This window comes from Podarcis erhardii (genome assembly GCF_964252035.2).
Source record: "Podarcis erhardii genome assembly, chromosome: 6".
In the NCBI taxonomy this organism is placed as follows: Eukaryota; Metazoa; Chordata; class Lepidosauria; order Squamata; family Lacertidae; genus Podarcis; species Podarcis erhardii.
In genome coordinates this window covers 30,126,936-30,154,143 of record NC_138510.1, presented here as the reverse complement: position 1 = coordinate 30,154,143, position 27,208 = coordinate 30,126,936, and the positions used below count along the sequence as shown (strand labels likewise).

General features: G+C 42.1%; 2 protein-coding genes across 8 annotated transcripts in view; one reads left to right on the top strand and one right to left on the bottom strand.

The window, feature by feature from the left end:
• Positions 1 to 27,208, bottom strand: part of NECAB3 (N-terminal EF-hand calcium binding protein 3) — an 82,047-nt gene that overhangs the window by 24,025 nt on the left and 30,814 nt on the right. The window contains exons 3-5 of the mRNA XM_081866804.1: positions 26,559 to 26,667; positions 14,450 to 14,475; positions 13,369 to 13,466 (exon numbers count right to left, since the gene is read on the bottom strand). Coding sequence (XP_081722930.1) covers positions 13,369 to 13,466; positions 14,450 to 14,475; positions 26,559 to 26,667 — 233 coding nt within the window. The remainder of the gene's footprint in view (positions 1 to 13,368; positions 13,467 to 14,449; positions 14,476 to 26,558; positions 26,668 to 27,208) is intronic.
• On the top strand, positions 569 to 26,666 carry ACTL10 (actin like 10). Of its 7 annotated transcripts, none has more exons than XR_014157727.1 (3): positions 569 to 1,074; positions 10,159 to 10,307; positions 11,220 to 12,009. XR_014157727.1 is itself a non-coding variant. In XM_081866802.1 (2 exons), exon 2 carries the CDS (start codon positions 2,814 to 2,816, stop codon positions 3,930 to 3,932), a length of 1,119 nt encoding a protein of 372 aa, XP_081722928.1. In that variant the 5' UTR covers positions 902 to 1,074; positions 2,724 to 2,813; the 3' UTR covers positions 3,933 to 4,137. The 7 variants fall into 7 exon arrangements, 2 of the variants coding, with proteins under 2 accessions (XP_081722928.1, XP_081722929.1); XR_014157728.1 differs by lacking the exon at positions 10,159 to 10,307 and adding an exon at positions 4,646 to 4,761; XR_014157729.1 differs by lacking the exon at positions 10,159 to 10,307 and adding an exon at positions 4,613 to 4,761.

Genomic DNA, 27,208 nt, shown 5'->3' with positions numbered 1-27,208 from the left:
GAGCAAGAGAGGGCTACTTCATTTATGTCCTGCTTGTGGGGATCCCAAAGGCATCTGGTTGGCCACTGTAAGACCAGCATATGGAACTAAACAGGCCATTGGCCTGAGCCAGCAGGCTCTTCTTACGTTCTTATATTGTCTATGTGGTTCTTTTAAAAAGGAAATCATTTCAAAATGATAAGTGCAGAAAATAAAACACATTGTTGTGACAGGTATGTCGCTGAATAACAACATATGCAAAAATGTCATGTGTAAGAAGCCTGTAATCTTCACAAAACATAAATATCCTCCATGCTTCCTTCTTTTGAGGCTCTTCTATAGGTCCCTTTGCCCTTTGAGGTTAGATGGGTGGTAAATAGAGTAGGGCCCTTTTCAATTGCAGAGCCCAGTCTATGGAATGCCCTCCCTGTGGAAGCGTGTATTTAGCTCCTGACGGGGACTTTAAAATCAATAATAGTAAAAGTGCCCAGTTATTTCCCCATTTTTTATAACTGATTTTCATTTTATGGTATTCTGCTGGGATTTATTGGCTTTATACTTATTTTTAATCATGTGGAGTTTTTGTTTATTTTAATGGTCTGAGAGGTCATGAAGATGTTTCAGAAATGAAGCTAAGCAGATTTGGCTCTGGATGAGAGACCACCTGGAAACCTCACGAACATTGCTCTGAGCTTTGTGAAGAAAAGGAGGGGTACAATCCAAATGAATAAACATAGTCAATGCTACTGGGATTTGACACCAATGCAGAGCCCACTCCCTTCAAAAACTTTTCAATGGGGCAATGTTGCCTGGGCATAATGGGCGCTGGGGCTCAGCAACGCCTGGAGGGCCACAGATCACCCACTGCTGCATTGCCATGGAACTACACATAACAGAACTGAATGAAGTCACAAGAGAAGGAAATCCATGTTAGGAAGAGAAACCACAGCAGGTTCTAAGAATTCCCATCAAAGCTGGGCATTTCCCTTCTTTGGCCATCTCATTCAGGACCTCCCCATTGTCGTGCCAAAGTTTTCTAATATCCAGAGGCGGCTCAGATGAGTCTAAGGTAAACAGGAGGAGACATATGACAAGGTATGAAATTGATTCTGCTAACCAACAATGGTCAATGTCAGGAAGGTTTATTATTGATCGTCCGCTGTGGCACTACATGAGGACATTCTAGTTTATTTTATCTTCATTATTTTGGTAAATGGATGGTGTTTTATGTATGTTCCCTGCCATGAGATCTTAGGATAAAGGGCAAGTTATAGCTATTTTAAATAAATAAAACTCCCAAGAAGCAAGGAAGCTGGGTTTATGGGATGCAAGGGGCTCCAGCTCCCCAAATATTTTGGGGGCAGGGAGATGCATCCTCCAATATTGAGGGGGCCATCACCCCCTGCCACCCCCTATGCACCCCAGTCTCTGCCTGACAGCCCAGGAACCCAGGAGCCAGGTGGGGGCTAGGACAAGCGAGGGCAATCTTTGCCTTCGCTCGCCCCAACCTCCGCCTGACAGCCCAGGAGCCAGGCATAGGCTGGAACTAGCAAGTGCAAAGATTGTCCTCTGAAAGTCCCACCCCCACCCAGCACATGCTGGGCAGTGTCACATGACCACACCCTCTCAATGTGTGGGGCAAGTTGGCGCCCCTGCCAAGAAGGCACCCACTTTCCATGCAAAACCAATGGAGATGCACCATAAGTGCAACCAAGAAAAGTGTTGGTACCTACTATCTAAGTGGGAATATCAGGATGTGAGACCTGTGGGAAGCATGAAATGCATACTGGGCAGCTACAAACTGCACACATGTGTCTGCTATGCCTTTTCGTAGGGCTGTTCATCCACAAAAAATGTTTCTTATCCTGTACATTCTAGCACTTTTCCCCCATCACCTTTCTAACAGCCATAATGTCCAAAAAACAAAACAAAAAAAGTGCAATGGAAAACATGGGATAATAGCCACTAGTTGCTAGTGACATTTAACCTCCATGTAAACATATCAGGATGAATATTCAATGAATAGGCAACAGGCTTTATCTCAGTGTCTTATAATAACAATGTCTTTATTTCCACAACACTTTCCTATGTAAGCACACTTGGGGATCTGTAATAAAGCATGAATTCTGAAGTAGACATGATACCATGTCCTTTGGAATGCATCCCATGTTAAGCTAAGCCATGGTTAACATAAACCAAGGTTTACAAACCAGCTGCAAACCTTGGTTAATACATAAACCAAAGTTAAGCTGAGGTGCAGGTATGGACAATCAGGCTTAACTGTGCTTAAGTTAAATCAGGGTTTATAAACCATGGCTTAGTGTCACATGCAAACCAGGTTGTGTTTCTACTACTGAGTGCACATACCAGCACTATGCAAGTCCTTAACATCTGTTCAGTCTTGTCTATGCAGTATTAAGAGTTCAGGGTGCTAACAAAAACAGCAATACACCAGTAGCAGTCACAATGGTCATGTCACTTGTTATTTATTTTGAGTCCATGAAGAAACACAAAACCTCGGTGTATTGCAGCACCATGTTTTATCTGATCGCTATGGCCTGCAGTGCTGCAACCAAAAGGGATCCCAAAGGGACTTACTCCTGTAAGCAACAATTGTGTTGTGAGATTGCTCAGATATCCTGACTCTGATGCTCAACAGGAATCCTACTTTCACTTCAGCAGTTGACTACCAAGGGAATTCACAGCCTCATTCCTTCTTTACTTATGCTTTGGTTTTTTGGCAGGGTGACAAGAGCTTTTATCCCTCTCCAATTCTGCTAACGTAATTCCACTTCCACAAAGTCAGAAGAGGGCATGAGGAAAGGTGCAACACTATGGGGAAAGTTGCGATTGTGGTAGACAATGGCAGTGCCTTCAGTCGATCAGGCTTTGCAGGAGAGGAAAGGCCAAGGATTTCCATGAAGACAACATACTTGCCTCCCACTGATCCGGGGATAACTCAGAACAAACATCTATCTATTTCCTGTGGTGTCCATGCCAAAGGCAGCTTCAAAAGATCCCCAGACCATCCAGTTAGGCATGGCATCATAGTGGACTGGGAGGCTATGGAGAATCTGTGGAGCCATCTCTTCTACTGTGGATTGAGAGTGCCTGTTGAGGACCATCCTATGCTGATGAGTGACTCTCCCTCCTGCCCTACTACAAACAGAGAGAAGATGGCAGAAGTGTTTTTTGAGAGCTTTGGTGTCCCAGCTTTACATGTGGCCAACACAGGATTCCTCTCTCTCTGTGCCTGTGGTAGAGTCGCTGGACTGAGCGTGGAGGCAGGGGCGGGGGTTTCTCATGTCACTCCGATCCACTCTGGGCAAACCTGGATGGAAGGCACCTACCGACTAGACGTGGCTGGGAGGGCTCTCTGCAAGCACATGCATACCCTGCTGCTGGAGAGTTCCAATGACCCACAGCTTCTTGGGTCCTTGGATAAAAAGTTGGTGGCCCGGCTTACAAAGCAGTACTGCTATGTGTCCATGGACTATGAAAGGGATCTTCAAGGCAAGGCTTGCCAGGACCCTGTGAGCGTTCAGATCCCTGATGGGCACTTGTTAAAGTTAGACAAAGAACGTATTTGCTGCCCAGAGCCACTCTTCAGGCCACATCTGTTGAGCCAGAACTCCCCGGGACTTCATATCTTGGCTTTCCAAAGTTTGCAGAAGTTTCCAGCTGAGTTTCAAGGAGAGCTCATGCATAATGTTGTATTATCAGGAGGCTCCTCATTGTTTCCTGGCTTTCCAGAGAGGATGTGCAAGGAATTGCATGCCTTGCTTCATGGCAGGGGGCACCCTATAAAAATCCTGGCTTCCCCAGCAAGAGGCAAGGCAGCATGGCTTGGGGGCTCTTTGGTGGCCTCACTCAGCTCTTTCAGTGGCTTTTGGATGAACAAAGAAGACTATCAAGAGCATGGGGCAGCTTATGTGCATGAGAAATTCAAGTAGGCAAAGAAAATGCTTCAACTAAGATAAGGCAAAAGCATAATGGGGAAGAGAGAAAACAGCAAGAGCACAGTGGCTTTCCAAATGCGATTGTATTTTGTATCCAACCAAAATTCGGCGCTTTGTGTCATATTGATTTCTGCTCTCAGCTCTTTCTCCTTGAAATCAATGGGAGTTAAATAAATGGAGGTCTGATTGTGCGCCTAAACTCTCTATGGAAACAGGTTTTTCTTTAGCAAATGGAAATACGAGAAGAGAAAAATGCACGGATACCCATCATTTCTACACTCAAATGGAGATAAAAGGAAGTATCATTCATTACAACATGACCAACTTTACACATTATGCATTCTACTTATCTGGTGATTAAAACTTCATACCTGTTGCCAATTTTCTAAGAGAAATGAAGAAATGAAAGCAAAACAAAATCAAACAGTGAACCATTAACTCAAATGCAACATAAATGTAGTGCTCCTCTGCAATAGCAGAGAAAGTCAATATTATATTATATTATATTATATTATATTATATTATATTATATTATATTATATTATATTATATTATATTATAATATTATATTATATTATATTATATTATATTATATTATATTATATTATATTATATTATATTATATTATTATATCTCCTTATATATGTAACTACTAGATTTAAATTTGTATGAAGATTGCATTGCAGAATCATGGTCTTTCCCATCAGCTGCAAGAAAGAGGGCTCTTTAAAAATAAGGTATCTGTCTGTCACAAGATGTCCTAACTTGATAGCTGAGGACCAAACATAACTGCAAGGCACCTAGAGACAGTCTGCTGTGTTAGGTAACTAACAAAATAAATAAATAAAAAATATACTTGGTGTGATTACCATTTGTTATTATTTATTCATTACCTGCCCTTCACACTTAGGTTCCAGGGCGGGTTGCAACATTAAAACACAATATCAAAAAACACTTTAAACCAACTTAGAATCACAGAAATAAAGTGGGACACACACACACACACACACACACACACACACACACACCTCAAGTGTCAAAAGCAAGGGCATGGAGGTGTGTCTTCCTAATAATAATAATATAATAATAATATCTTTATTGTCATTGCCCCCTCTCGGGGCAACGAAATTACTTGGCTGCTCCATCCACCCAGGTAGGGCACTCCACTCAAAATCAGAGGTAGGGCACTCCACTCAAAATCAGCATTCCTTCAGCATTCTCCAGAAATTATATAATGAATGTGATATTTCACACAAAGAATTCTGCTTGCAGAACATAGCTTCCTTTTCCTATTTCAAAAAGTATCATGTCATTTACATCTGGGTCCCAGCGTCACCTCAATTGTCTCCTTCCAAAGCTCAGCCATCAGTGCCCACTGGAAACTGACCATGGTCCTGATTTGCCTTGCTCGCCCAATTGCGACCATTTCCCCAGCAGGCCCCAAGCCCAGGATGACTGGCTGTCATCTATTTTATATGTGAATGGCTTGGGCAACTGAAAAGAAGCAGGCTTCTGTGCCCATTCCATCTAGTTTGGTCCTATTACACTTCAGCTTTTCTACCTTATTAGTCTACAGTCATTTCTGTCTCTCAGCCCCACTTCTATTTTCAAGTCTATCCAAAACGTCTGTCGTCATAAAGTCAGATTAGAGATAGGCCCACTTTGTGCACATATGCCTTAATCAAGTCAGAGAAGTGGGTATCCCATTCAAATACCAGGCTCCCTGCTTAGATGTGACCTTTGGGCCATGCCTATTACTATAGGGGAATTGAATCACAGGAAACAGCAGAAATCTATCATGCTCCCCTCCTGCTGAGCACTTTGAATTATCTCTCCAATACATTTGTGTCCAAAATAGAATCCAGTGATACTACTTGTATTATTAAGTTTGAATGCTTTCAGTTCCTATGGAGAAGAACTGTAATCATGAGAGCAGAGACAAAGGACTGTTAAATGTTGAAGACCCCAAAGAGAAGACACTAAGAGCCATTTTCATGTGTGAATTTTTTCCCCTCCTGCCATGGAGATTTAGCTGTACATGGCTTCAGGGCCTTCTATGTGGTAGCTCCCCTCCCCCTCCGATTGTGGAAGTTTCTCCTCATGGGATTGTGTCTCTTCCCCATACTGGCATATTTTCACCAACAGCTAAATACAACATTCATTTGTTCAAGTCTCTGGGAAGGGTGATTGGCACAGAATTATTTATCTCTACTTGCTGGATTGGGCAAAAATTCAATAAACAAACAAGTAGTTAGATTGGGGCCAAATGGAAATTCAGATCTCCCAACAACTTTGTGAAAGTTTAAAAGCAGACATGGGGGTGGGCAGATGAGATTTGAGTCCTGATGCTTTGGGGTCTAACCCTTTTACTTGCACCATTTCCCCCAATCAAAACACCCGCAGGAGAAGAAAAAGGAAAAACAGGTTCCTCATATCTTTTCTTTCCCATCTCCAGCAAGGTTATTAGCTTCATGTCATTTTGATCAGAGAAATGGCTGTCTCCCAGTTTAGACACTCTGTTAGGTGTTTTGATCAACCTTCCAAAAAAAAGAAAAAGAAAAAAGATACTGGGAGACCCAGTCATGGCTCACATCAAGTTAGGCCTTCCATTTCCCCCTAACAAAGCTTGTCTGGATGGTATTGCTCCATATCAGCCTTTGCCAACCAGATGGCTAGCAGGGACTCATGGGAGTTGTAGTCCAAAACATCTAGAAGTCACTATGTTGCTCTAAATCCTGGGAACATGGTAATAAATATAACCACCTGCTTAGCAATCAATGCTGTCTCAGCACTGTATTACATAATGGATTGCTGGAAGACAAGCAGCCCCATGTAAATCAATAAAGAACTGTTAGGTCTTAGCATTGTTTTGTTCAAGCTTCACTGGGAGGTGTGGAAGTTCAGAGTAGCCTTGATGGTTCTCCAAACAAGGCAGCATATCCTCAGGGTTCTTCTGATATCACTTGAGCAGCATGAGACGCAACTTACCCTACGGCTCAACTCCCCTCTGGCTAAATGTGATGTACCCTTCTACAGCCCCGCTATAGTGAATAATCCATAAGTGGCCGCATCAATATGTGAAGAAACTTGAACAATGTAAATATCTGAGAGAGACATTGAAAAGAAGAACAAAGGAACATCCTTAACTCCCAGATAACAATGCAAGAAATACTTGATGCAATAAAAAGCTCTAAAAATGGCAAGTCTCCAGGCCCGGATGGTTTTACGGCAAAATATTATAAGATATTAAATGAACAATTAGTGAACCCATTGAAAGATGTCATGAATGAAATACTGAACACAGGCGAAATCCCAGAAACATGGAAACAGGCCTATATAACAGTAATTCCAAAACAAGACGCAGATTTGCTGCAAATTAAAAATTATAGGCCTATTTCCTTGTTAAATAATGATTACAAATTGTTTGCAAATATCCTAGCTAACAGATTAAAAAAAATATTAAATGAATATATACATCAAGATCAAGCCGGGTTCCTACCAGGAAGACAAATGAAGGAGAATATAAGGAATATTTTGAATATAATAGAATATTTGGAGGCTAAAAATGAAAAGAAAGTGGCAATTATGTTTATAGATGCTGAAAAAGCTTTCGATAATGTTTCTTGGAAGTTCATGATAAAGCTGTTAGAACAAATTAGAAGTGGTCCCAAGTTTTTAAAAGCAATAGCAGCAATCTATTCAGAACAAAAAGCCAAACTAATTATAAATCAGGTGATAACGGATGACTGTAAGATCCAAAAAGGAACAAGACAAGGATGCCCATTATCACCATTATTGTTTATTCTGGTCTTGGAAGTACTTGCCAAAAACATAAGAGCAAATAAGGAGATTACAGGTGTAAAAGCTGTGAAAAGTGAATTCAAGTTAAAAGCGTATGCAGATGACCTAGTGATAACAGTGGAAGAACCTAAAACTTCACTCCCTAAAGTAATAGAAAAAAATCAGAATTTTGGGGAAGTGGCAGGATTTAAGCTAAATAGGAATAAAACTAAATTATTAGTTAAAAACATGAAGGAAGAAGGAAGAACTGAATTAGAACAAAATATTGAGATTGAAGTCCATAAAAATGTTAAATATTTAGGGATTTGGTTAACATCAAGAAATATAAACCTACTTAAAAATAACTATGAAAAAATTTGGCTTGAGGTAAAAAGAAATTTAGAAATATGGAGCAGAATGAATCTCTCAATGTTAGGAAAAATATCAGCGATTAAAATGAATGTGTTGCCAAAAATGCTATTTCTTTTTCAATCAATACCAGTCATCCTGAAAGATGAATGTTTTAAAAAATGGCAGAAAGAGATTTTAAGATTTATCTGGGGGGGGGGGCAAAAGGCCAAGGATAAAACATAAAATACTTACAGATGTAAAAGATAGAGGCGGGTTTGCCCTCCCAGACCTTAAATTGTATTACGAATCTGCTTGTTTGGTATGGATCAGGGACTGGATGAGATTGGACAAGCAAGAGGCACTAGAACTAGAAGGTCATGACAACAGATTTGGTTGGCATGCATATTTATGGTACGGGAAAGGGAAGATTCATAGAAGCTTTTACAACCATATAATCAGGAAATCATTAATGAGAGTATGGGAGAGATATAAAGACTTATTGGAACAAATGACTCCGTGGTGGCTTTCACCACATGAAGCATTACTGCTCAAACCACTTGGAAAGAAAGGAAAATGGCTCACATATGCTGATTTATTAAAGGAACATTATGGAAAATGGAAATTAAGAGATTATGATGAGATCAAAGACCACTTTCAGAGTTGGTTGCATTATCGACAACTACATGAAACATATAAAGAAGACTGTAAGAAAGGATTTAGTTATACTAGATCTAGGTTTCAAACGGAAGTGATTGAAGGGAAAGTGAAACTACTGAAGGCCGCATATAGCATACTATTAGAATGGGAGACGAAAGATGAAGAGGTAAAATTAGTTATGATTAAATGGGCACAAGATGTAGGTCACAACATCATGATGGAGGATTGGGTTAAATTATGGAAAACTGACTTAAAATTTACAGACTGTTCCCCACTGAAGGAGAATTACATGAAGATGATGTACAGATGGTACACAACACCAGTGCAGTTAGGGAAAATGTACAAAACTAGTTCAAACATATGCTGGAAGTGTAAGGAAAAGGAGGGAACATTTTATCATATGTGGTGGGATTGTAAGGTAATTAAAAAAATTTGGGAAATGATATACAATGAACTGAAGAAAACATTTGTTTAAAAACCCGAGGCATTTTTGTTGGGGATCGTAGGGAAAGACCTGCCAAAAAAGTTGAAAAACATCTTCATGTATGCGACAACGGCTGTGAGAGTTCTGATAGCACAAGGATGGAAGACTGAAGAAATCCCAACTAAAGAATTATGGCAAGAAAAATTGATGGATTATGCAGAACTGGCAAAATTGACTCATAAGCTACGGGACAAGGATAACTGCGACTTTAAGGATGAATGGGAACCCTTTACAAAGTATTTGAAATTTGAAGACGCAACAAAGCGAACTAGACTCCTTGGCAGGTTTTGAATAAACATCCACAATTTTTTTTTTTACTGATAATAATTAGCTAAACAGTTGGAGGATCTATACAACTCTGTAACATGCAGAAAATAGCATTATTGGAGAAACCAAAGACGGGAACTGAGGGAAGTCGGGGGGTGGGTTTTGTGGGGGGAGGGAGGAGGAAAAATGGAGAGGGAATAAGGATATGTTTTTGGAAAATATGTTTTGTTATAACTTTAAATTTAAAAAAAAATTAAAAAAGAAAACTGGAAAAAAAAAGAAAGGGATGGACAGAGCCAGACCAATAGTCCATCTATCTCTGTATTGTTTACACAGCCTGGCAGTGGCTCTCTGAGATTTCAGGCTGTGAGGCTTTCTCAGCTGTACCTGGTGACACCAGGGACTGAACCTGGGACTTTCTGGGTGCAAGGCAGGTGCTCACCCACTGAGCTAGAGCCCTTCCTTGAATGCACAGGATATCGAATAAGGTTTGGATTTGACAAATAGAAGGGAACTCAGGTAAAATCCATCTGAGATGCATCACTTTAGAGGACTCTAGGACCACGTGAAGAAGGACGCCTGCGTGACAGCCTAATATAATGCCTCCCCATTTGGGACCTTTAGCAGCATACATTATTGATCTGCTGTTGCATTGTTGAGCCCATGCCATTTTCTCTCCAGGATGGAATCCTTCCAGGATCCAAATGTCTCTCCTTCCTTCTCCATCAGCGCTGGGAGCTTTTCACATTGAGCAACCTTTGCAGCCATACAGCCTGGCATAATGAGATGCGTTTTCTCCTCTTCCTCTGCCTACTGAGACTCCTGCTGAGGCAAGCAGAAGCTGATGCTACCTTAGCCTATTAATACTTTCCCAGATAAAGCACCTCCATACTGGGAGGGCTGCACCTGTTGAATTTTTGCCCGTCATCCTGCTGTTAAACAACCTCTTCTAGAAGAAAAGTCAGCAGCCCTATTTTGAATCTTTCATTTAATTGGCAACCTTCTGGTCTAAACATTTGGGCTTTTTTATAGCAACTAAGGAACTTTCTTTTAATTTTCTGAGATGATTTAATTTTTTTGACACCCATCTCCTTAAAGAGTACATAGCCAAGCATGTATGTAGCTCATACATTAAGATCATGGAAGGAAATTTTCCAGTCTCTTTTCTCCAAAAACTCTCTGTGGAGGGTCAGCTCTGCCAGTTCTGTTCCTGTAATCTCTCCCTCCGTCCCAGACTTTTAACAGGCAAAAATTTAGCAGGTAAAGCGTTCTAGAATAGGGATGAGGTGATATGAAAAGTCCAATGAGCTGAACTTCTGCATTGCAAACAATAGTGCAGAAGCCCTGTGAGGAAAAGAACAGTTGGCAACACCTCTGCCCTTCACAAAGAACACGGTCCTCGGTTAAATCCACCCTAGTTTTAGGAAATATTTCAGGCCTACTTAAAACCTCATTTTTCACCCAGGAAAAAAATAATAGAAATGGCAAAAATTATTTGCTGTTTCAGGCTCTGTTGACATTACTGGCTTGAAGCACAGCTAGTTTGTTCATTATCTCAATTCAGAGCAAAGCTGGTTTGGGGGGAAAATGCATCAATGCACATAATTTCAGGGCAGATATGGATTGTGGCTAATATCTTGTGTACACTTCTTGGTAAACCCGTGATGGCAGCACACTGGATTCAGAGTAAACAGGTGTGTGTCCACCCAATCACAGTCTTTTTCTTTTCTTTTTTTTTACAGCTGACATAATGCTTGAGGGTAAGGAATGCCATATGAATCTTCTCCAACCATTAAATATTGACCTTGAAAGACCCAGAAATATTTTCACATGCATGCATAGGCACAGGTGCGCCTGACATTTCACCTGAAAGGCCAAGTCTCTGCGATTTCCCCTCATCCTAAATGAGAGAAAGCATTTAGGCACAAAAATGAAATGGTTTTGCACATTTAAGACCAAAAAACAAAACAAAACAAAAAAAAAACTATTCCCAGGAAGTTTTCTCGTTCATTATTCTCTAAGATTTTTCTCACACACATCGAGTTTAACATGGAGGGCACTCAATTGCAAACATAATACTCTGGCAGAAGGTTTTAAGAGGGTTCACAGTGTTAGCTTTTGGTAAGACTTTCTGCCTTTTAGCTACAGAAATGGAGTTTGCAAAAAGAAACAAATGCTGTACAGTTAAGCTCAGTGATTAATTCTCTGCTAGGAGCATATTCAGTTAAATAGATGCCCATCTTGCACTCACAGATTATCCCTGAAAAACAGATTCTCAACTCAAACAGATTTTTTTTTTATCCTTATGGAATTAGTGACTTTCCCCCCAGCAAATCACTTTGGATTTGTGGAGTCTGACTACAGCCATTTCTTAGGAGGCAACAACTTCTGAATTCATTGCTGAAAACAATCAAAATTGTTATTCATAATAATATTAACCACTGGGGGGAAATTAGTGATACTATCATATAAATAATGAGATGTCACAAACAAATGAACCCAGTTACAATGCTTCCAGGGTATGCGAAACATAGGATGAGAAAAGATCAGATGGCTTGGTGTCACAGATGTTGATAATGTTGCAAAGCAAAATTGGGAGTAGTGGATGGGAGACAGGAATGATGGAGGAACAGAGCAGGAGAAGGTATGTGTTATGTACTGAGTTGAATAGGATCCAAACTGCAGCAGTCTGATTGGTCCTAGAACAATAGGATCCAAAATGCAGCAGTCTGATTGGTCCTAGAACAATAGGATTCAGAATGCAGCAGTCTGATTGGTCCTAGAACAATGCAGCAGTATGACTGGTTGGCAGGAACCACCCAATCATGCTCCAGATAGAAGTGAATCCACAACCTGATTGTCTTACAGTAGAATTCCAGAATTAGCCAATCATGTGCAGCCCATTGTGTAAATAATGTATATAAAGCAGATACTTTGAGGGGACTTTCATTCATTCCTCCTCACCACTATGAGCTAAATAAAGAGCATGAAATCACTTTGCGACTCTGAGTATATTTCAGTATGACTGCACCTGTTCTCCTACAGTGCATTCCTATACACATCGGATGCAAGTCCCACTCTATTCAGTGGAACTTATGCCCTAGTAAGTGTGTTTAGGATTGCAGCTACAGATGCGGAACTTTTAAAGGTGTGTAGAAAAAGTTCGGGTTGTAAACTGGCAACTCTATTCACAAACACTCTATCAAGCCTAGAAAGTTTTTCTACTGGATATAAAGAAGAAGAAGAAGAGTTTGGATTTGATATCCCGCCTTTCATTCCCTTTAAGGAGTCTCAAAGCGGCTAACATTCTCCTTTCCCTTCCTGCCCCACAACAAACACTCTGTGAGGTGAGTGGGGTTGAGAGACTTCAGAGAAGTGTGACTGGCCCAAGGTCACCCAGCAGCTGCATGTGGAGGTGCAGAGACGTGAACCCGGTTCCCCAGATTACGAGACTACCGCTCTTAACCACTACACCACACTGGCTCTCTTGGATATGAGGCAAAGTGATTCACAAGTCGTCGGACATTAGAAGCACTGGAAAGAACTGTGACCCAAGTGGACTGTCTCTAAAAGCCTTATTCCAGTTTGGAGAAAAATAAAATGAATTCATTATATCTATACTTTTATTTATGAAATACAAACTTCAGCTTTTCTCTTGAGAACCATGAGAACCATACACACAGAAATACAATTGCACTATGTGCCTCATTGACTGGATGCCTACTTATTGCCTATTTATTGATCCTGGGATATCCACACATGAACCAATATAAAGAGTTGAATGCAAAGAGTTGGATGCAAAGAGTGATTGAAGGCTAATTAAAGCTGTCAGTGTCAAAACATATATTACTGGCTCCATTCATGCCCATATCAGAATGAACGCGCACCTACCAGTTTGGTTTTATCCATGGCTGACAGGACAGCAGTGTTGAGTTGCTCCAAGGCAGACAGGACATGCCTGTATTCTCCAAGGTAGTCCGAGAAATACTCTGCAGTAGGAGAAAAAGCTTGTGAAGATTTCAAATGGCATGCCAGTTTTGTCCCACACCTGCTTTTTAAAGAAATGTTGCCTCTACTAATATTTACATCTGTGTTGTCATCGCTGGGGGGAGTGGCCAGTAGTATCATAGAGTACATAGGAACACAGGAAGCTGCCTTCTACTGAGTCAGACATCTAGCTCAGTATGGTCTACACAGACTGGCAGCAGCTTCCCACACATTCAGGGAGGCTGTCTCTCAGGTATATCTGGAGATGCTGTGGATTGAACCCGGGTCCCTCAGCATGCAAGGAAGATGCGCTACTGCTGAGCTACATCTCTCCCCCAAAGCACCGTATTTTTCGCTCTATAAGACACACTTTTCCCCTCCTAAAAAGTAAAAGGAAATGTGTGCGAGTCTTTGGAAGTGAATGCAGGTGGGAGGCTCTGATCAGTGCTCCCTTTAAAGAGTGGCGTGGAGTGTGTGTACGGCTCTTTGGGGCTTTTCCCAAAGGAGGGCGGCCCTTCTCCCTCGGGGAAAAGCCCCAAAGAGCCGCACACACACTCCACGCGTTCTTTAAAGGGAGCGCGGCTCTTGGGGGAGCCTTAGCCGTGCACAGCCTCTCCTGGGCAAGGGGAGCCCTCATCCCCTGCCAGGGAGAGGCTGCGCACGGCTAAGCCGGAAGCCAGGACAGCCAGCGGGACCGCTGCTGGGATTCAGATTTTTTTTTTCTTGTTTTCCTCTTCCAAAAACTAGGTGCGTCTCATGGTCTGGTGCATCGTTTAGAGCGAAAAATACGGTATCTCTTCTCTTCCCTGAAGTATGGAGTATTCTATCACCAGGAAACCTCCTTTTTGTCTAGTGCCCCATCTTGGAGGGTGGTCAGGGGATAAACTTCAACAGAGGAGCAAAAGCCTCATGCTTTGTGGGCACTTACTGAATAACATGCCTAGAAGTACATTTTTCATAGCAAGGAAGTAAATGGCCTACTTACCGCAGAACTTCTCCGTCTCTAAATTGCTGCAAGAGACCGAGAGAAAAAAAAGAAACTCAGATGAGATGATGGGTCTAAACCTTAGAAGAGAAACAGGTGCTGGAATCGGATGAAAGAGGAACCATATTTTCAGACAGCACTCTAAGTGAAGCCATGTCTCAGCTCACAACAGGGCAGCAGAGGAGGACCAAAGAGGCCACACTCTCCTCTCTGGCAGCTCGCACATTCAGACATTTGCACTAAACAGGTTGTTGCCTGCAACAGGACAGGGGTAAAAATGGGGGCAAAGCCACCCACCACCCACTTTGGTCACACAGCAGTCCTCCACAACAGGACCGCTTTGTAAAGGGTAAGACTTCCAGCGCTCTCATATGCCAATGAAACGTGACCGATCTTTTCTCTCCCATCTAAGCTTCTGGCACCCATACATTTTACATTTTTCACAGCGCAGCTTTCAACCTTCTGTCTCAGTAATGACATTGTGCCACCTTTTCTTTTTAATGAAAATAGATGCCTCACTTAAGCCAGCTTTTTTTTTTTTAAGGAAAAGGGCGAAAAGGTACATTATAGAGGGATTTTATTGCACAGCCAGTGGCATAGTAGTAATAACAATAATGATAAAACCACTCCATGCAGCCCTTATGCGATATATACTGAAAATACACTGAGCACAGATGAAGGATGCAATTCTGAGCACTTCCAACTGGGAAGAAAAGCCACTTGAAATAATCTGCAGCATACATTTTAAGCAACGTCATAACACTTCAAGCAGTTGTGGCTCTCCCCCACACCCAAGAATCCTGGGAACTGTAGTTTGTTAAGGGTGCACAGAGTTGTTAAGAGCCCCCCCCCCCAGTCCTCTCACAGAGCTACAGTTTCCAGACTGGTGTAACGGTCAATCCATCTTCCCAGGGAATTCTAGCCTCCCCAATGTGTAGCCTCCCTTCAAACTAATAAGAGCACAATGGTACCTTGGGTTACATACGCTTCAGGTTACATACGCTTCAGGTTTCAGACTCCGCTAACCCAGAAATAGTACCTCGGGTTAAGAACTTTGCTTCAGGATGAGAGCAGAAATTGTGCAAAGGCGGCACGGCAGCAGCGGGAGGCCCCATTAGCTAAAGTGGTCTTCAGGTTAAGAACAGTTTCAGGTTAAGAATGGACCTCCGGAACGAATTAAGTACTTAACCCAAGATACCACTGTAAGTGCTCATTAAATAGCATAGCCTCCAAAATTCCTCAGATGTAAATAGTGACTATTTTATTTTATTTTATTTTATTAGTTGGTAGAATTTTTTAAAAATATGCACCAATAAATAAATTATAGAAAGTGGCAAGAATAGATGTGGATGCATGAAGCATTAAAAATAAATAAATCAAGACTCCCTGCGCTCTGCTCTGCTCTCCCTTTCCTCCTACCCAGGGCCGCCCTGTCCTCTACCTGCCCCTCAGAGTCACATGGGTCTGGGCCTTGGCTGCAACAGCCTCTCCTCCACCTCACCTGCTCTCCAGCAGCTGCTCTGAGCTGCCCAAGAGAGGGAGGGAGGCTTGCAATGGTGGTCATGGAGAGACCGTGGAGAGGCAACGGTATGCTCCCTCGCAGCAGCTGCAGCAGCCACAGCTGCCATCACTGAGAGCAAGTGCTGGCTCATCCTCCTCCCCAAGCTTGGTGGTGGCAGCACTAGCAAAGGAAATAGGGACATTCCAGGATCAAATCAGAAGCTGGGGTGACTTTTGTAATTCCAGGACTGTCACTGGAAAATAGGGACACTTGGAGGGTATGAAATAGCCAATGTCACCCAATCTCCCTGCAAACAAATCAGAATGAGTGCAAGGATTTCTGCCTGCACAACAGAACTCCTCTCCCCCCACATCTTCCTCCCCTAAATCTGTTCTTTGAGGTTCCCCAAACCCTCTGGTGCTGATTTGGGGAGGACACAGCATGTGCAGGGAAAGGAAGGGATAATTTATTACTATTTACTGGAGCAGGTTATTTACTTCCCCCACCATTTGCACTGCTGGAGCCGTTCTTTGCCTAGACCATCCTATGCCTGTTGAAAACGTTGCACATTATTATTTAACCTTAGACTTTTGGCTTCCTCTTAAAATTGTGTCTGATGGCTGCCATCCAGTTAATAGTAAAACACCGGAACAATCCCCACATATAAAAACTGAACACTCCTGATAAGACCCACTTCCCTAAGGGAGCCAACTGCACTCGGCACTTATCTAGCCCTTTTCATCTTCTGAATTTGTAACAAACATTAACCAATTAATAATTAAAATGCTGAATTATTCAATGCACAGGCAAACCTTGAGAAAAACCAGGCAGAGGGGTCTTTGCCCAGGACTTTAAAACAGAACAGAATCTAAACAGAAATATGGTTTTTCACTTCATTTTGACTTTGTTCTCAGTACTAATACTAATTCTGTAACATGTTTAATGTAAAAAGTGATTTACAGTTTGTTTTTTTAGAAGACACTATTCCTAGCACAGGACATAAGTACATCAGAAGAGTCATACTAGTTCAGGGGGGAAGTCCTATCTAGTCTAGCATCCTCTTCTCACAATGGCCACCCAGATGCCTGTTGAAAGTATGTGAGCAGGACATAAGTATTCTAATCAGGAAAACTAGTGTGATAAGTCCCATGCTTAAGTGCAGCCAATGTCATTGCATTATGCCCTTTGGAAGCTCAACACAAGCAGAACCAAAAAGATACCAGAACATTTGTGACATGAAAAGGTTCCAGGATTTCAGCAACACAGCATTTGACTATTCATGATCTACTATGGTAAGAGCAATCAACAAAATGCTGAGTATTATAATATCTATGGATCCAACTTTTAAATTACATTACATGTCTTATACTAGCAGAGTTTCAAGACATCGTATTCAGTCTTTAAATGACAGCTCACCTGGTGTTTCATAAGTGCTGGAAAGACGATGCCATAGCTAGAGATTGGCCAAGAGTGTGGGAGACTATGAAATTAGTCACACTAACAGTTCAGTTCTGTGCATGTTGACTCAGGAGTAAGTCCCATTGTGCTCATTTGTGCCTACTCCCAGGTAAATATGCATAGGATTGCAGCAGTGGCAAAGTTTGGGTTTGGGAGGCACCCTGTGTGATGCTACAATTTGCTCCTTCATCTCTCATGCTCTGTTCTATAGCATTGTTGTGGCTCCTCCTGCATTGTGGCCAAACCAGTTGTGCGACCCTAAAATCGCCTCTGGATTGCAGCCTGTTTTAATGAGATCTACGGTACTTACAAGCCATGAGGGATCAATCAGCCTCAATTGCTCAAATAATCTTTTATTAAAGAAATATAAACTGGTGGATACACTTCTCCTGTGGCCCTATTTGTTGTAAATGGTGTAAGGGAACTCCACTGCGAAAAGCGCCTGATATATGGTACTTGTGTGAAATCTGAGAAATTCAGTAAAACAAATAAAGCAAAACAAAATATTTAAACGTTCTTCCAGGCCCAGATTGGCTTGCTAGAGGCATTTCATTTCTACAAAACCTGAAGGGGGAAGGAGAGACATTGCTGTACCTGTGTTCTTACTGCTATTCCCCTGCCAGCACCCTTGTTTTATTGATGTGTTGCCTGCATACGATGGTTTTGCTGTTCCCTGCACTGCCTTTCATTATAACCATTCTATTGCTTTTTGTATTAATTGTTTCTCATTTTTATTTAGTTTGTTTTAAAATGTACAAACTGCCCTTTGTTCAAACATGGATTTCAGGGCAGTGTGGAAAACTTAAAAAAAATCTGCAGATACAGTTATGCAGCGTAACCAGCAACGCAATAAATTAAGGAAGAATGAAACCAATGCACTCAAAGAATACAGTGTTGGTACTAGTCATACTTTCCTTGAGAGGTGGGTCAGCACCAGCCTTCAGGAGGCCTTCGGTATGATGCCGCAACCTGCTAATGAACATACACGCCAACGTGCCAACAGAGTATTCCCACCCACAACCACCTCTGCTGCTGCCGCCATGGAAGCAGGGAGGTATTTTAATGGAGGGCTCCTGTTAAACGCTAATCTCCCATCCACTGTGGCTACCTGCCATCTTGCTTTCCCCAAAACGAAATACCCTTGCTTTGGATCTAGACTTCATAGGGCTGGGAGGGAGCAGTGGCACAACTGAGTAAGGCCAGTAAAGGAGTCCTTCTGAGCCCCTTGGACACCTCAGCCAGTGAAGTGCCCAACCTGGCTTACTGCTAGCATGGTGGCTGCAGGCAATCCACACTGAGGAATGTTCTAAACCCTTAATTGATGGGGTTTTTTAAAAACTCTTGTTCTTCTCTACCTTGTAAACTTCAAGGCCGAAAGATGGGATATAAATATTTAAGTAAACAAACACAAGAGGCAGCCCCGAGTGTAACTGCAGGTATGTGTTCTGAGCTTTTGTGATCACAGTCTAAAAGCCACAAACACACACCAAAACCCTGGTGTGAATGAGTACTAAGTATATAGGGACAAAATCCAACCATCTCCACCTCCCAGCAGCAGAATGGATACCCTCTCCTTTTATTATGGGTATTTCAATTAACTAATTGCCTTCGAAGCTACCATTTCAAGGTGATTTAAGATAATTAAAAACAGTTAAAAGCACAAATACCGGTACATAAAATACATGCTTTTGATACCATCAACCATAGCATCCTTCTGGGCCACCTTGCTGGGATGGGACTTGAAACTCCGGGGAGAGGTTGTCCAGAGTTTTGGGTCTGGAGTCACCAGTATGCAGATGACACCCAGCTCTATTTCTCCTTTCCATCTGGTTTTAAACACATTTTGTACATGTATATAGTTTTGATTCTCTTAATGTTTAATTGTTTTAATGGTTGTTGTTTTTCTATATTTTTAGCGATTCTTGTTTTTATCTGTAAGCCACCTTGAGTCCTGCAAGGGGAAAAGGTGGGGTATGAATAAAAAGAAGAAGAAGAAGAAGAAGAAGAAGAAGAAGAAGAAGAAGAAGAAGAAGAAGAAGAAGAAGAAGAGGTTGTTTGCACCAGCAGCTTTAACTTGCACCAGTAGCAAATTGGCAGACACTGTAAATCCCGCAAGCAAGGTATTATATACTGGCTTGTCCTCACAAGCAACCTAGCCTCCGTGTTCATACACAGGAGATAAATCATGCTGGACCTGACCAAATCAATTTCCTTGCCCAATCTGATTGTGAAGATTGCCTCTCTTACAGTGTCAGCATCAGATAACTTATCCAGAAGAGATGCTTTTTATTCTCATTTGTGCAGCCCTTTCTTCACATCAGGCAAGGGCAGTGAAAAGTCACTCAGACATGTTAACGTTCCATTCTAGGAAATCAGCAGCCTGCCAGCTTGAGAAACTCATTAGGAATGATCTTCATTGCACAAATACAATTCCAAGCTCTCTTCTTCCTTGGATTTCCTTCGGCGACTCCCTCCGGAGCCAGCCATCTCACCACACCACCTCCATATTCTTCAGGCACCTTCAATTACCTTTCAGAGTACCTTTTGTTGCCTGAGATTAATCTAGGTTAATTTAATCACTTCAGGGAAATTGCTTCAGGCCTGGGTTGAGGCATCGTTAAGGGAAGTGAAGCCCCCCCTAGTGCCCAAGGTGTGATATTTCAGAAGGTAAAGCACATTATTCCCACGGCTCTTGGTGCCATTGACAGCAGGGGGTGGGGATAAAAAAACCCAGCTCTCAAATATGCACAAAACATTGCGTGCTGTTTGTACCTCCCCATCTCCATGCTCTCAGAGGATGTACTGCAAGAGATGGCTGCTTCCACTTCCTAATCACTTACAAAAGAGCAGTCCTAGGTACTGTTATTCTGACTAAATTTAGATCTGTATTGTGACAGGTATTTCTCCTACCGCAACATTCTACTTCCCACCAGTTCCTCTGTCACTCTCTTTCTCTGCGTGCAGGGTGTCTTTTGCTTTCTCTGGGACCATGACACTCCAGTGAAGAGGTCTATGAAATGTACAGGGTCCCATCCATGCCCCCTTCCAGGATATGCCATTCCATTCTGCCTCCTTGCTACTTTTGCATCCTGCCCATGCCCCTAGGCCCCTAGGCAGCATTCCTTAGCCACTAAGCAGGCTTTGTTCTCATTAGGCTATTCCACGCCCCTCAGTCATCTCCTCTCCCCCTCCCCCCCATCCCCCAATTTTTAAAATTGTACTTTCACAGAACTGGGTTTCCCCCCAAGCCTGCTGATTCCTTCCTCTTGTGCGCAGATGGTCTGTTTGGGCTACATAAGGATCCACACTCAGAGAACCGAGTTTGCTATTAGTATACAGTCGTACTTTGGTTGTCAAACGCCTTGGTACTCAGACGTTTTGGCTCCCGAACGCTGCAAACCCAGAAGTGAGTGTTGCAGTTTGTGAATGTTTTTTGGAACATCCTGCTGGCTTCCACGACTTCTAATTGAGTGCAGGAAGCTCCTGCAGCCAACTGGAAGCCACACTTTGGTTTCTGAACCGTTCCGGAAGTTGAACAGACTCCCAGAACAGATTAAGTTCAACAGCCAAGGTACCACTTTATAGGGTATGAGGACTATATTGTTGTACCGCTTCTCCTCTTGCCCCTCTGCCCTCCCCTCTTCTTTTCACAATGGGTGTTTGTTCAAGGACAATGAATAACCGAACCATACATCTTTAAGTTGTTCAGAGATCTGCACATCCCCATGCAGGGTGAATCTGCTATGAAATGGATGAAGCTTCAGCTTCAGGGTCCCTAATCCCAGAGAGTCCCCAGAAGCAACTTTAGTCCACATTGCTTTTTTTTTTTTTTAAGGGTCTGGTAGACCCTATTTGAGTGGCACGACTCAAATTAGTTGTTTTTTTTTTATTCTATATATCACAACAATCCCAGAGTTATAGATTCAGTAGCACAGATGGTATAGAGATATGGTGATCTGTCATGGAACAACCCTATTGAAGAAGATAACAGTGGTTACCCAGACCTTGTTGCTGGTTGCGAAGGGGCCCCAAAATGTAGGTCCACCACTGTTCCCTTGAGCTTATTGCAGGCATCCCTTGAAAATTGGAAAGGGGCATGAAGAGTGATGTTATATGTAGGAAACCTGTCAAGACGGAGTATATTATCTACATGGGGTATCTAGGAAGGAATAATTTCCTTTATATTTTGGAAACCACTGGAGAGCTCATTTTTGCCTAGTTAAACTGAACTTTTGAAGAATGCTTGCTATTTTGAGTGCTGAATTTCTAACAGGGGAATGGCCAGGCTTTATACCTACATGACCTCTGGCTTGAAAACCTTTTATGAATTAATCCCAAAAGACAAGATGTGCTACTCCTGACATGTGAGATAGGCACTCAGCACATGGCTGCAGGCACCCATTCAGGGATGCCACATCTAGGTGATAAATCAGTGCTAGGTTAAGGAATTAATCCATTCTGAAAGAAGAAAAAGAGGCCCTGGATCCCTCAGCCAGCAAATTTAAAAACATTTTTAAATTGCTTTTCTTTCAAATGTTCATATGCCACTTTCCCACTTAAAATTCTGTGCAGTGGCTTGCAAACAAACTGTAAACTTATACAAGCTGCAGATGGCAAGTGCCATCTTTTTAAAAAGGGCATTTCCCTCTATGCAGACTAGAATAAGGAATTCACTTTCTACCCTGATACTTGTTTGCAACACTTGCATCATGTAATGACAACATAGGCTTCCCCCATAGCTTTCCCCTCTCCTCATATGTAAATACATGCATTTAATTGTTTTAATCTACAACACATGCATTTAATTGTTTTCTTAATATTCCTTCAATTAGCAATTTATGTATTCATTTAAAAATTTATCTCCCACCCTGTGTCTGAAGGTCATGGGGCAGATTGCCACAATAAGCAGCGTTAAGTGGAATTCAACCCAGAAACACAATTTAAATAATAAAGAACACTGAAAAATAATCTACAGTATGCTATGGTTGTTCCACATATTCCAGTGGTGTCCCTTAGGATTGAAAATGACATTTCTGTGAAACTCTGTAGAGAGCTGCTGCCAGCCGCTATAGACAGTATTAATCTAGATGGATCAGTGGTGTGACTCAAAATAAGGCAACTTTTTACAATCACCGATTTTGAGGCAAAGCCCTGGTTATATTATGCTGTCGTGACGAAGGACCACTTCATTTCCCAGTGCTTATTTAAGAGAGAGGCTACTCAGAAACCTTCCTAAGCTGAAAGCAGAAGATTCTCCTTCCCCAGTTTAAACTGCAAGCATTGGAGCTTGTATGCATTCATTACCGTCATCTATAAAGAGCCAGCAAAGCTCCTGCTCTGTGCAGCAGCAATCTCAACCCCAAGCCAGTTGACGCAAATGGGCTAATTCCTAATGTGTCTTGAACATGTGGAGGCCAGAATCAAGAGGCTCGTTCCTCTCAGGCTTCTGGTGGCAATAAACACCCAAAGGCAGAACTGGTTGCTGTTATATTACAGCAGCCAGTGAGACTCAGATCAAGAAGCTGAAGACAGATGGCTGCTTTAATGCTGAATGTGAGCACCTCCTTGTCCCCGAGACCACAAGGGTCAGAGACTTCCTGCTTACCAGCTTGCTAACAGCATCCATTGAGAAGCATATGGATGAGAGAAGCACGGGTTGTCCTGCAGATGGGTTGCTTTGCTGCTAACCTCTGCATGACTCAGATTCTGGTGTTTTGCCTGCTGCAAACGACAGTATGGGATAGGCTTGCCATACATCAGGAAAATTCCTGACATGTCCTGGTTTTCAGGTGTAAAAATCAGTGGGGTTAGGGTGTCAGGAATTTTACTTTTTGAAATATGGCAATACTAGAATGAGAGAAACTGCTTGGCAGATGATGAGATGATGGGAGGTGTGGGACACACGAATGCAGAGGTTAAAGCCCACATGCACATTTCTTTGTAGTTTTGTCAGGCAACAAAGGGTGGGGAGGGGAGCTGAAATTGGTTTAAGAAAAGCATCACTGCAAGATGGGAATGGCTGTAACATACAAAACTGGTGCGATAGGCATGGCCCCTAGCAATAGCAGATAAGCTCATGGAAACATGTAGAGTGGCTAGAGGTGAATCTACTAATCATATGTTTGAGACCAATTGGTTTGTTTTCATTTCTTCTGTTAACTCTCAGCCTGTTGGGTTGGGGTCTCCTATAGTACAATAATGTCTCATGCTGTATGACTGATGTAACTGACTTGTATGTAACTCCATATATTGGTGGTAGCTGGCCACCTATTTTGATTATATCTGTTCTATGTTGTATTTATGCTTTAAAAAAAATTACAGTGCAAAAGAAAAAAGAAAAGCATTGCTGCTCCCGGTGTATATACTCATTCTATTTTTGCCCCTGGTTAACTGTAGGCTTTAAAAATAAATAAATGAAAAACCCATTTCACTAAAGACAACTTGCATCAGGGTGAGGCATTTAGGATGAGATGAGAGCCAAGGGGACCTCTGGGTGCATTCAGTCTAATGCATTTTAATTCTTTTTCATCAGGGAATATAACCATTTAATGTCATTAATAAAGCATAGATAAAAATCTCAAAGGTAGAACCAATAATTGTTGCTACTAACAATACAAACCATGGAAAGGAACAAAAAAAAAGTAACAATTTTAAAAAAGGAATACAAAGTCCCATTCTTTCCCACAGGTTGAATTGTTTCTGGCAGGATTTGTGATAGTTTTGAGATTTTGAACACTGTTCTGACCCAGTTCTCCAAGGTCACTTGGAACTTTTATTAAAAGAAACAAAAGAAAAATAAAATCTGACCCTGATTTGCTCCATCTGTCTTCCTTTCTCATTGAAACATGTTTTATTTATATGGGCATGAAATTAGTTTGGCTGGCAAAGATAAACCTGAGACCAGATATTCACACACTTAAATGAGCAACAAGAGCAGATGCTGAAATCAATTCTATGTCGCCAGTGGACAGTGGTGGTCAGGACCCAAATCCTCCTGACAGTTGAACCCTCAGGCTCATGAGTCCTTCATCTCAGATGCCACATGTTGGTGATCACTCAGGGTCAATTCACATGACTTATTATCTGCGGCAGTGGCACTTTTCAGTTATCCAGTTATCAGTTTAGCAGTACAGCCACAGTAAGCAATACACATGGATTTGCTTTGGGCATCCAAACACAACTGTAGCTTTTTTTTTTTTTAAGGATCAAGCACCAAAAGCTTATCTGTGTTAAGATCAGTAAAATGATACCAGCCACAGCAAGCGCATGCTGTGGAATATCATACAGTCTAACCCCACAAACTGCATGGAGAATTTCCCTGTTAGATATAACATCCTATTTGCAAGGAGATTGTCAGGTATGATAATCATGTACATGTGCATTGCACCACATTCAGACAATCGTCTAAGCCATCAAAAAGACCAGGAAATTTCTAACTAACCACAGCTTCCCATTTTGTCCATACAGGGGGGTGATTACCAGCTTTGGAACAAGACAGGATATTAATCCAGTTTGAAACTGTTTTAATATCCTGGTTGTTTCCAAAGCTGTTGACCACAGTTTCCCAGTTTGGACCAAATGGGAAATGAAAGTTAACTGTAGATGTCCTGGTTTATTTACTAGCTCACATGAAGGGAGGACTGAAGCATTTCTAGCTGTTTTCCTTTGGGAAGTTTGTTTCTTGTCTGGATGCTGTCTATTCAAAATAAGCGAAGGGGTCAAGCTGAGACAATGCAGCAGAAAGGCCATCTATCTTAGAGTGTAATTGAAGTTTCGCTGTGATGGACAAAACCGCACTGTAGGGCTTAAAAGCAAGCCAGCAAACAAACATCTTGCCTGCATATTTCATAGAGGGTTTACACGCCATTGAAATCTGCACTTGGACAAAAATAGCAAAGCAGATTTTGATCCATGCAATTCAAGCATACTGCTGTGAAGTTAACACAGTATCTTAATTATGATCAGAGTCTGGACTATTTTTAAAACAGCTTTTAATTCCCAGGCTTACCGAGTTCCATCTTCAAGCTCCATGATGCTCCCATATCGACATAATGCATCCTTATGTAGCTCACAGACAAACTATTCTGCCGTCTCACTGGATGAAATAAATCCTTGATGATTCGGAGAATGACTGAAGGTCATCTAGCCAAGCCTTCCCAAACCTGGTGCCTTCCATATATATAGGACTACAACTTCATTAGTCTCAGATGTCAACTGGAGGGCACCAGGCTGAGGAAAATTGATTCAGACTAATCCCAAAACTTAAGGCAGGTTCTTCTACATATACCAGTCATTTTATACTTCAAAATACAGCAAGACGGAAAAGGACTAAACCAATTTAAGTAGAATGAAATCTCATGTGGCTCAGCTCATATGTAGCACTGAGCCAAACTGCTTTAGTGAAAACATGCCAGCATGCCAGTGCCTGGAGAGGGGATTGTGGCCATTTTGTTCCTCCTCTGGTCTTCCTTCTGCTGCAAGCTAAGCCATAGTTTAGTATGTCATCCAAACCCAGGCTCATGGCTAGTCTCCTCCTCTGTAAACAAGCCATGAGCTCAGCTTGGGATGGCCAATCAATAGCGTAGCACACAACAGTGCCACAGCAACAGGATGAGAAAAGGAGCTAAGCAGCCACAATTTCCTCTCCGGAAATTTGTGCATTCACACTAAGCCATGGTTTGTCTTGGCACTAAATGCAATCCAGGCCACAATAGGCAACACCATCTATCTAGTCATATTCTTGATCCTCTCATGGCATGCTTACATAGTCTGTATTGCCAAGAGAAAGCTTTAGGTTCCACATCAGTTAAGTCCAGTTTACTTAAGGGTACTTTCATGAGAACAAAACAAACTAGACCAGGGTCTCAAACAAGGATCTTGCCCAGCCCTACCTTGAGATGCCAGGGACTGAATATGGGATTTTCTGATTTTCTGTGTGCAAAGCAGATACTCTGCCTCTGAGCTACAGCAAATGTCTGCATTGTATACTGTATCTGACAACTCTAACAGAGAATATTATCTTTGTTATCTATGTAACGCACCCATTTGCTTTAAGTGCATGCTAATCTGACATAGTGCAATGGGTGTTGGGAGGGGGAATTGACTCTGCTTGAAATCTCCTTGTTGTTAACATAACAGGCGCCTCCTTACCCTGACTGACGCCTGTCAATGCCACTGAACAACTCCCACAGTTCTTCAGAGTTGAGGATGCCATCGGCACAACAGTTCTTAAATTCTTCAAATGACAACTTCCCATCATCTACATTTGAATGAAAGAGAAGGAATAATTATACCTTTGCAGAGATGAGAGCAACATGAGTCTCTGTATGTTATTTTGTCTAATTCAGCAAGCTGTGCAACAGGAAGAGATTATGGTATAACACTGGAGCCAGGAATTCATAGAAAAACAACAAGGAATCTTGTGGCGCCTTGATGACTACCAGACATGCTACGGCCATCTTTAGGAAGGGGCCACAAGATTCTTTGCTGTTGTGTGACAGACTAACAGGGCTACTCCTCTAGGAATTCATAGGTCTCTGCTGAGCAACATCAGCAGTGCTGAAGACACAGGTTTTCACTGAGATGGCAGAGGCTGATGCAGGTGAGATCCATGGGTTCCTGGCTGACATATCACACTGCTTGGAGATCTCTCTCACTCACTTGGAGATCAGTGGCTATTAGTTAGGACCACCTCCTCCCATATGAACCTACCCGGACCCTGAGATCATCTTTTGAGGCCCGTGTGCCTCCTCCTCGAGAGGTCCAGAGGGTGGCAACACAAGAATGGGCCTTCTCTGTGG

Bases quoted from the DNA above. Each gene is read 5' to 3' on its own strand.
- ACTL10 (XM_081866802.1), top strand. From the start codon at position 2,814: ATGGGGAAAGTTGCGATTGTGGTAGACAATGGCAGTGCCTTCAGTCGA.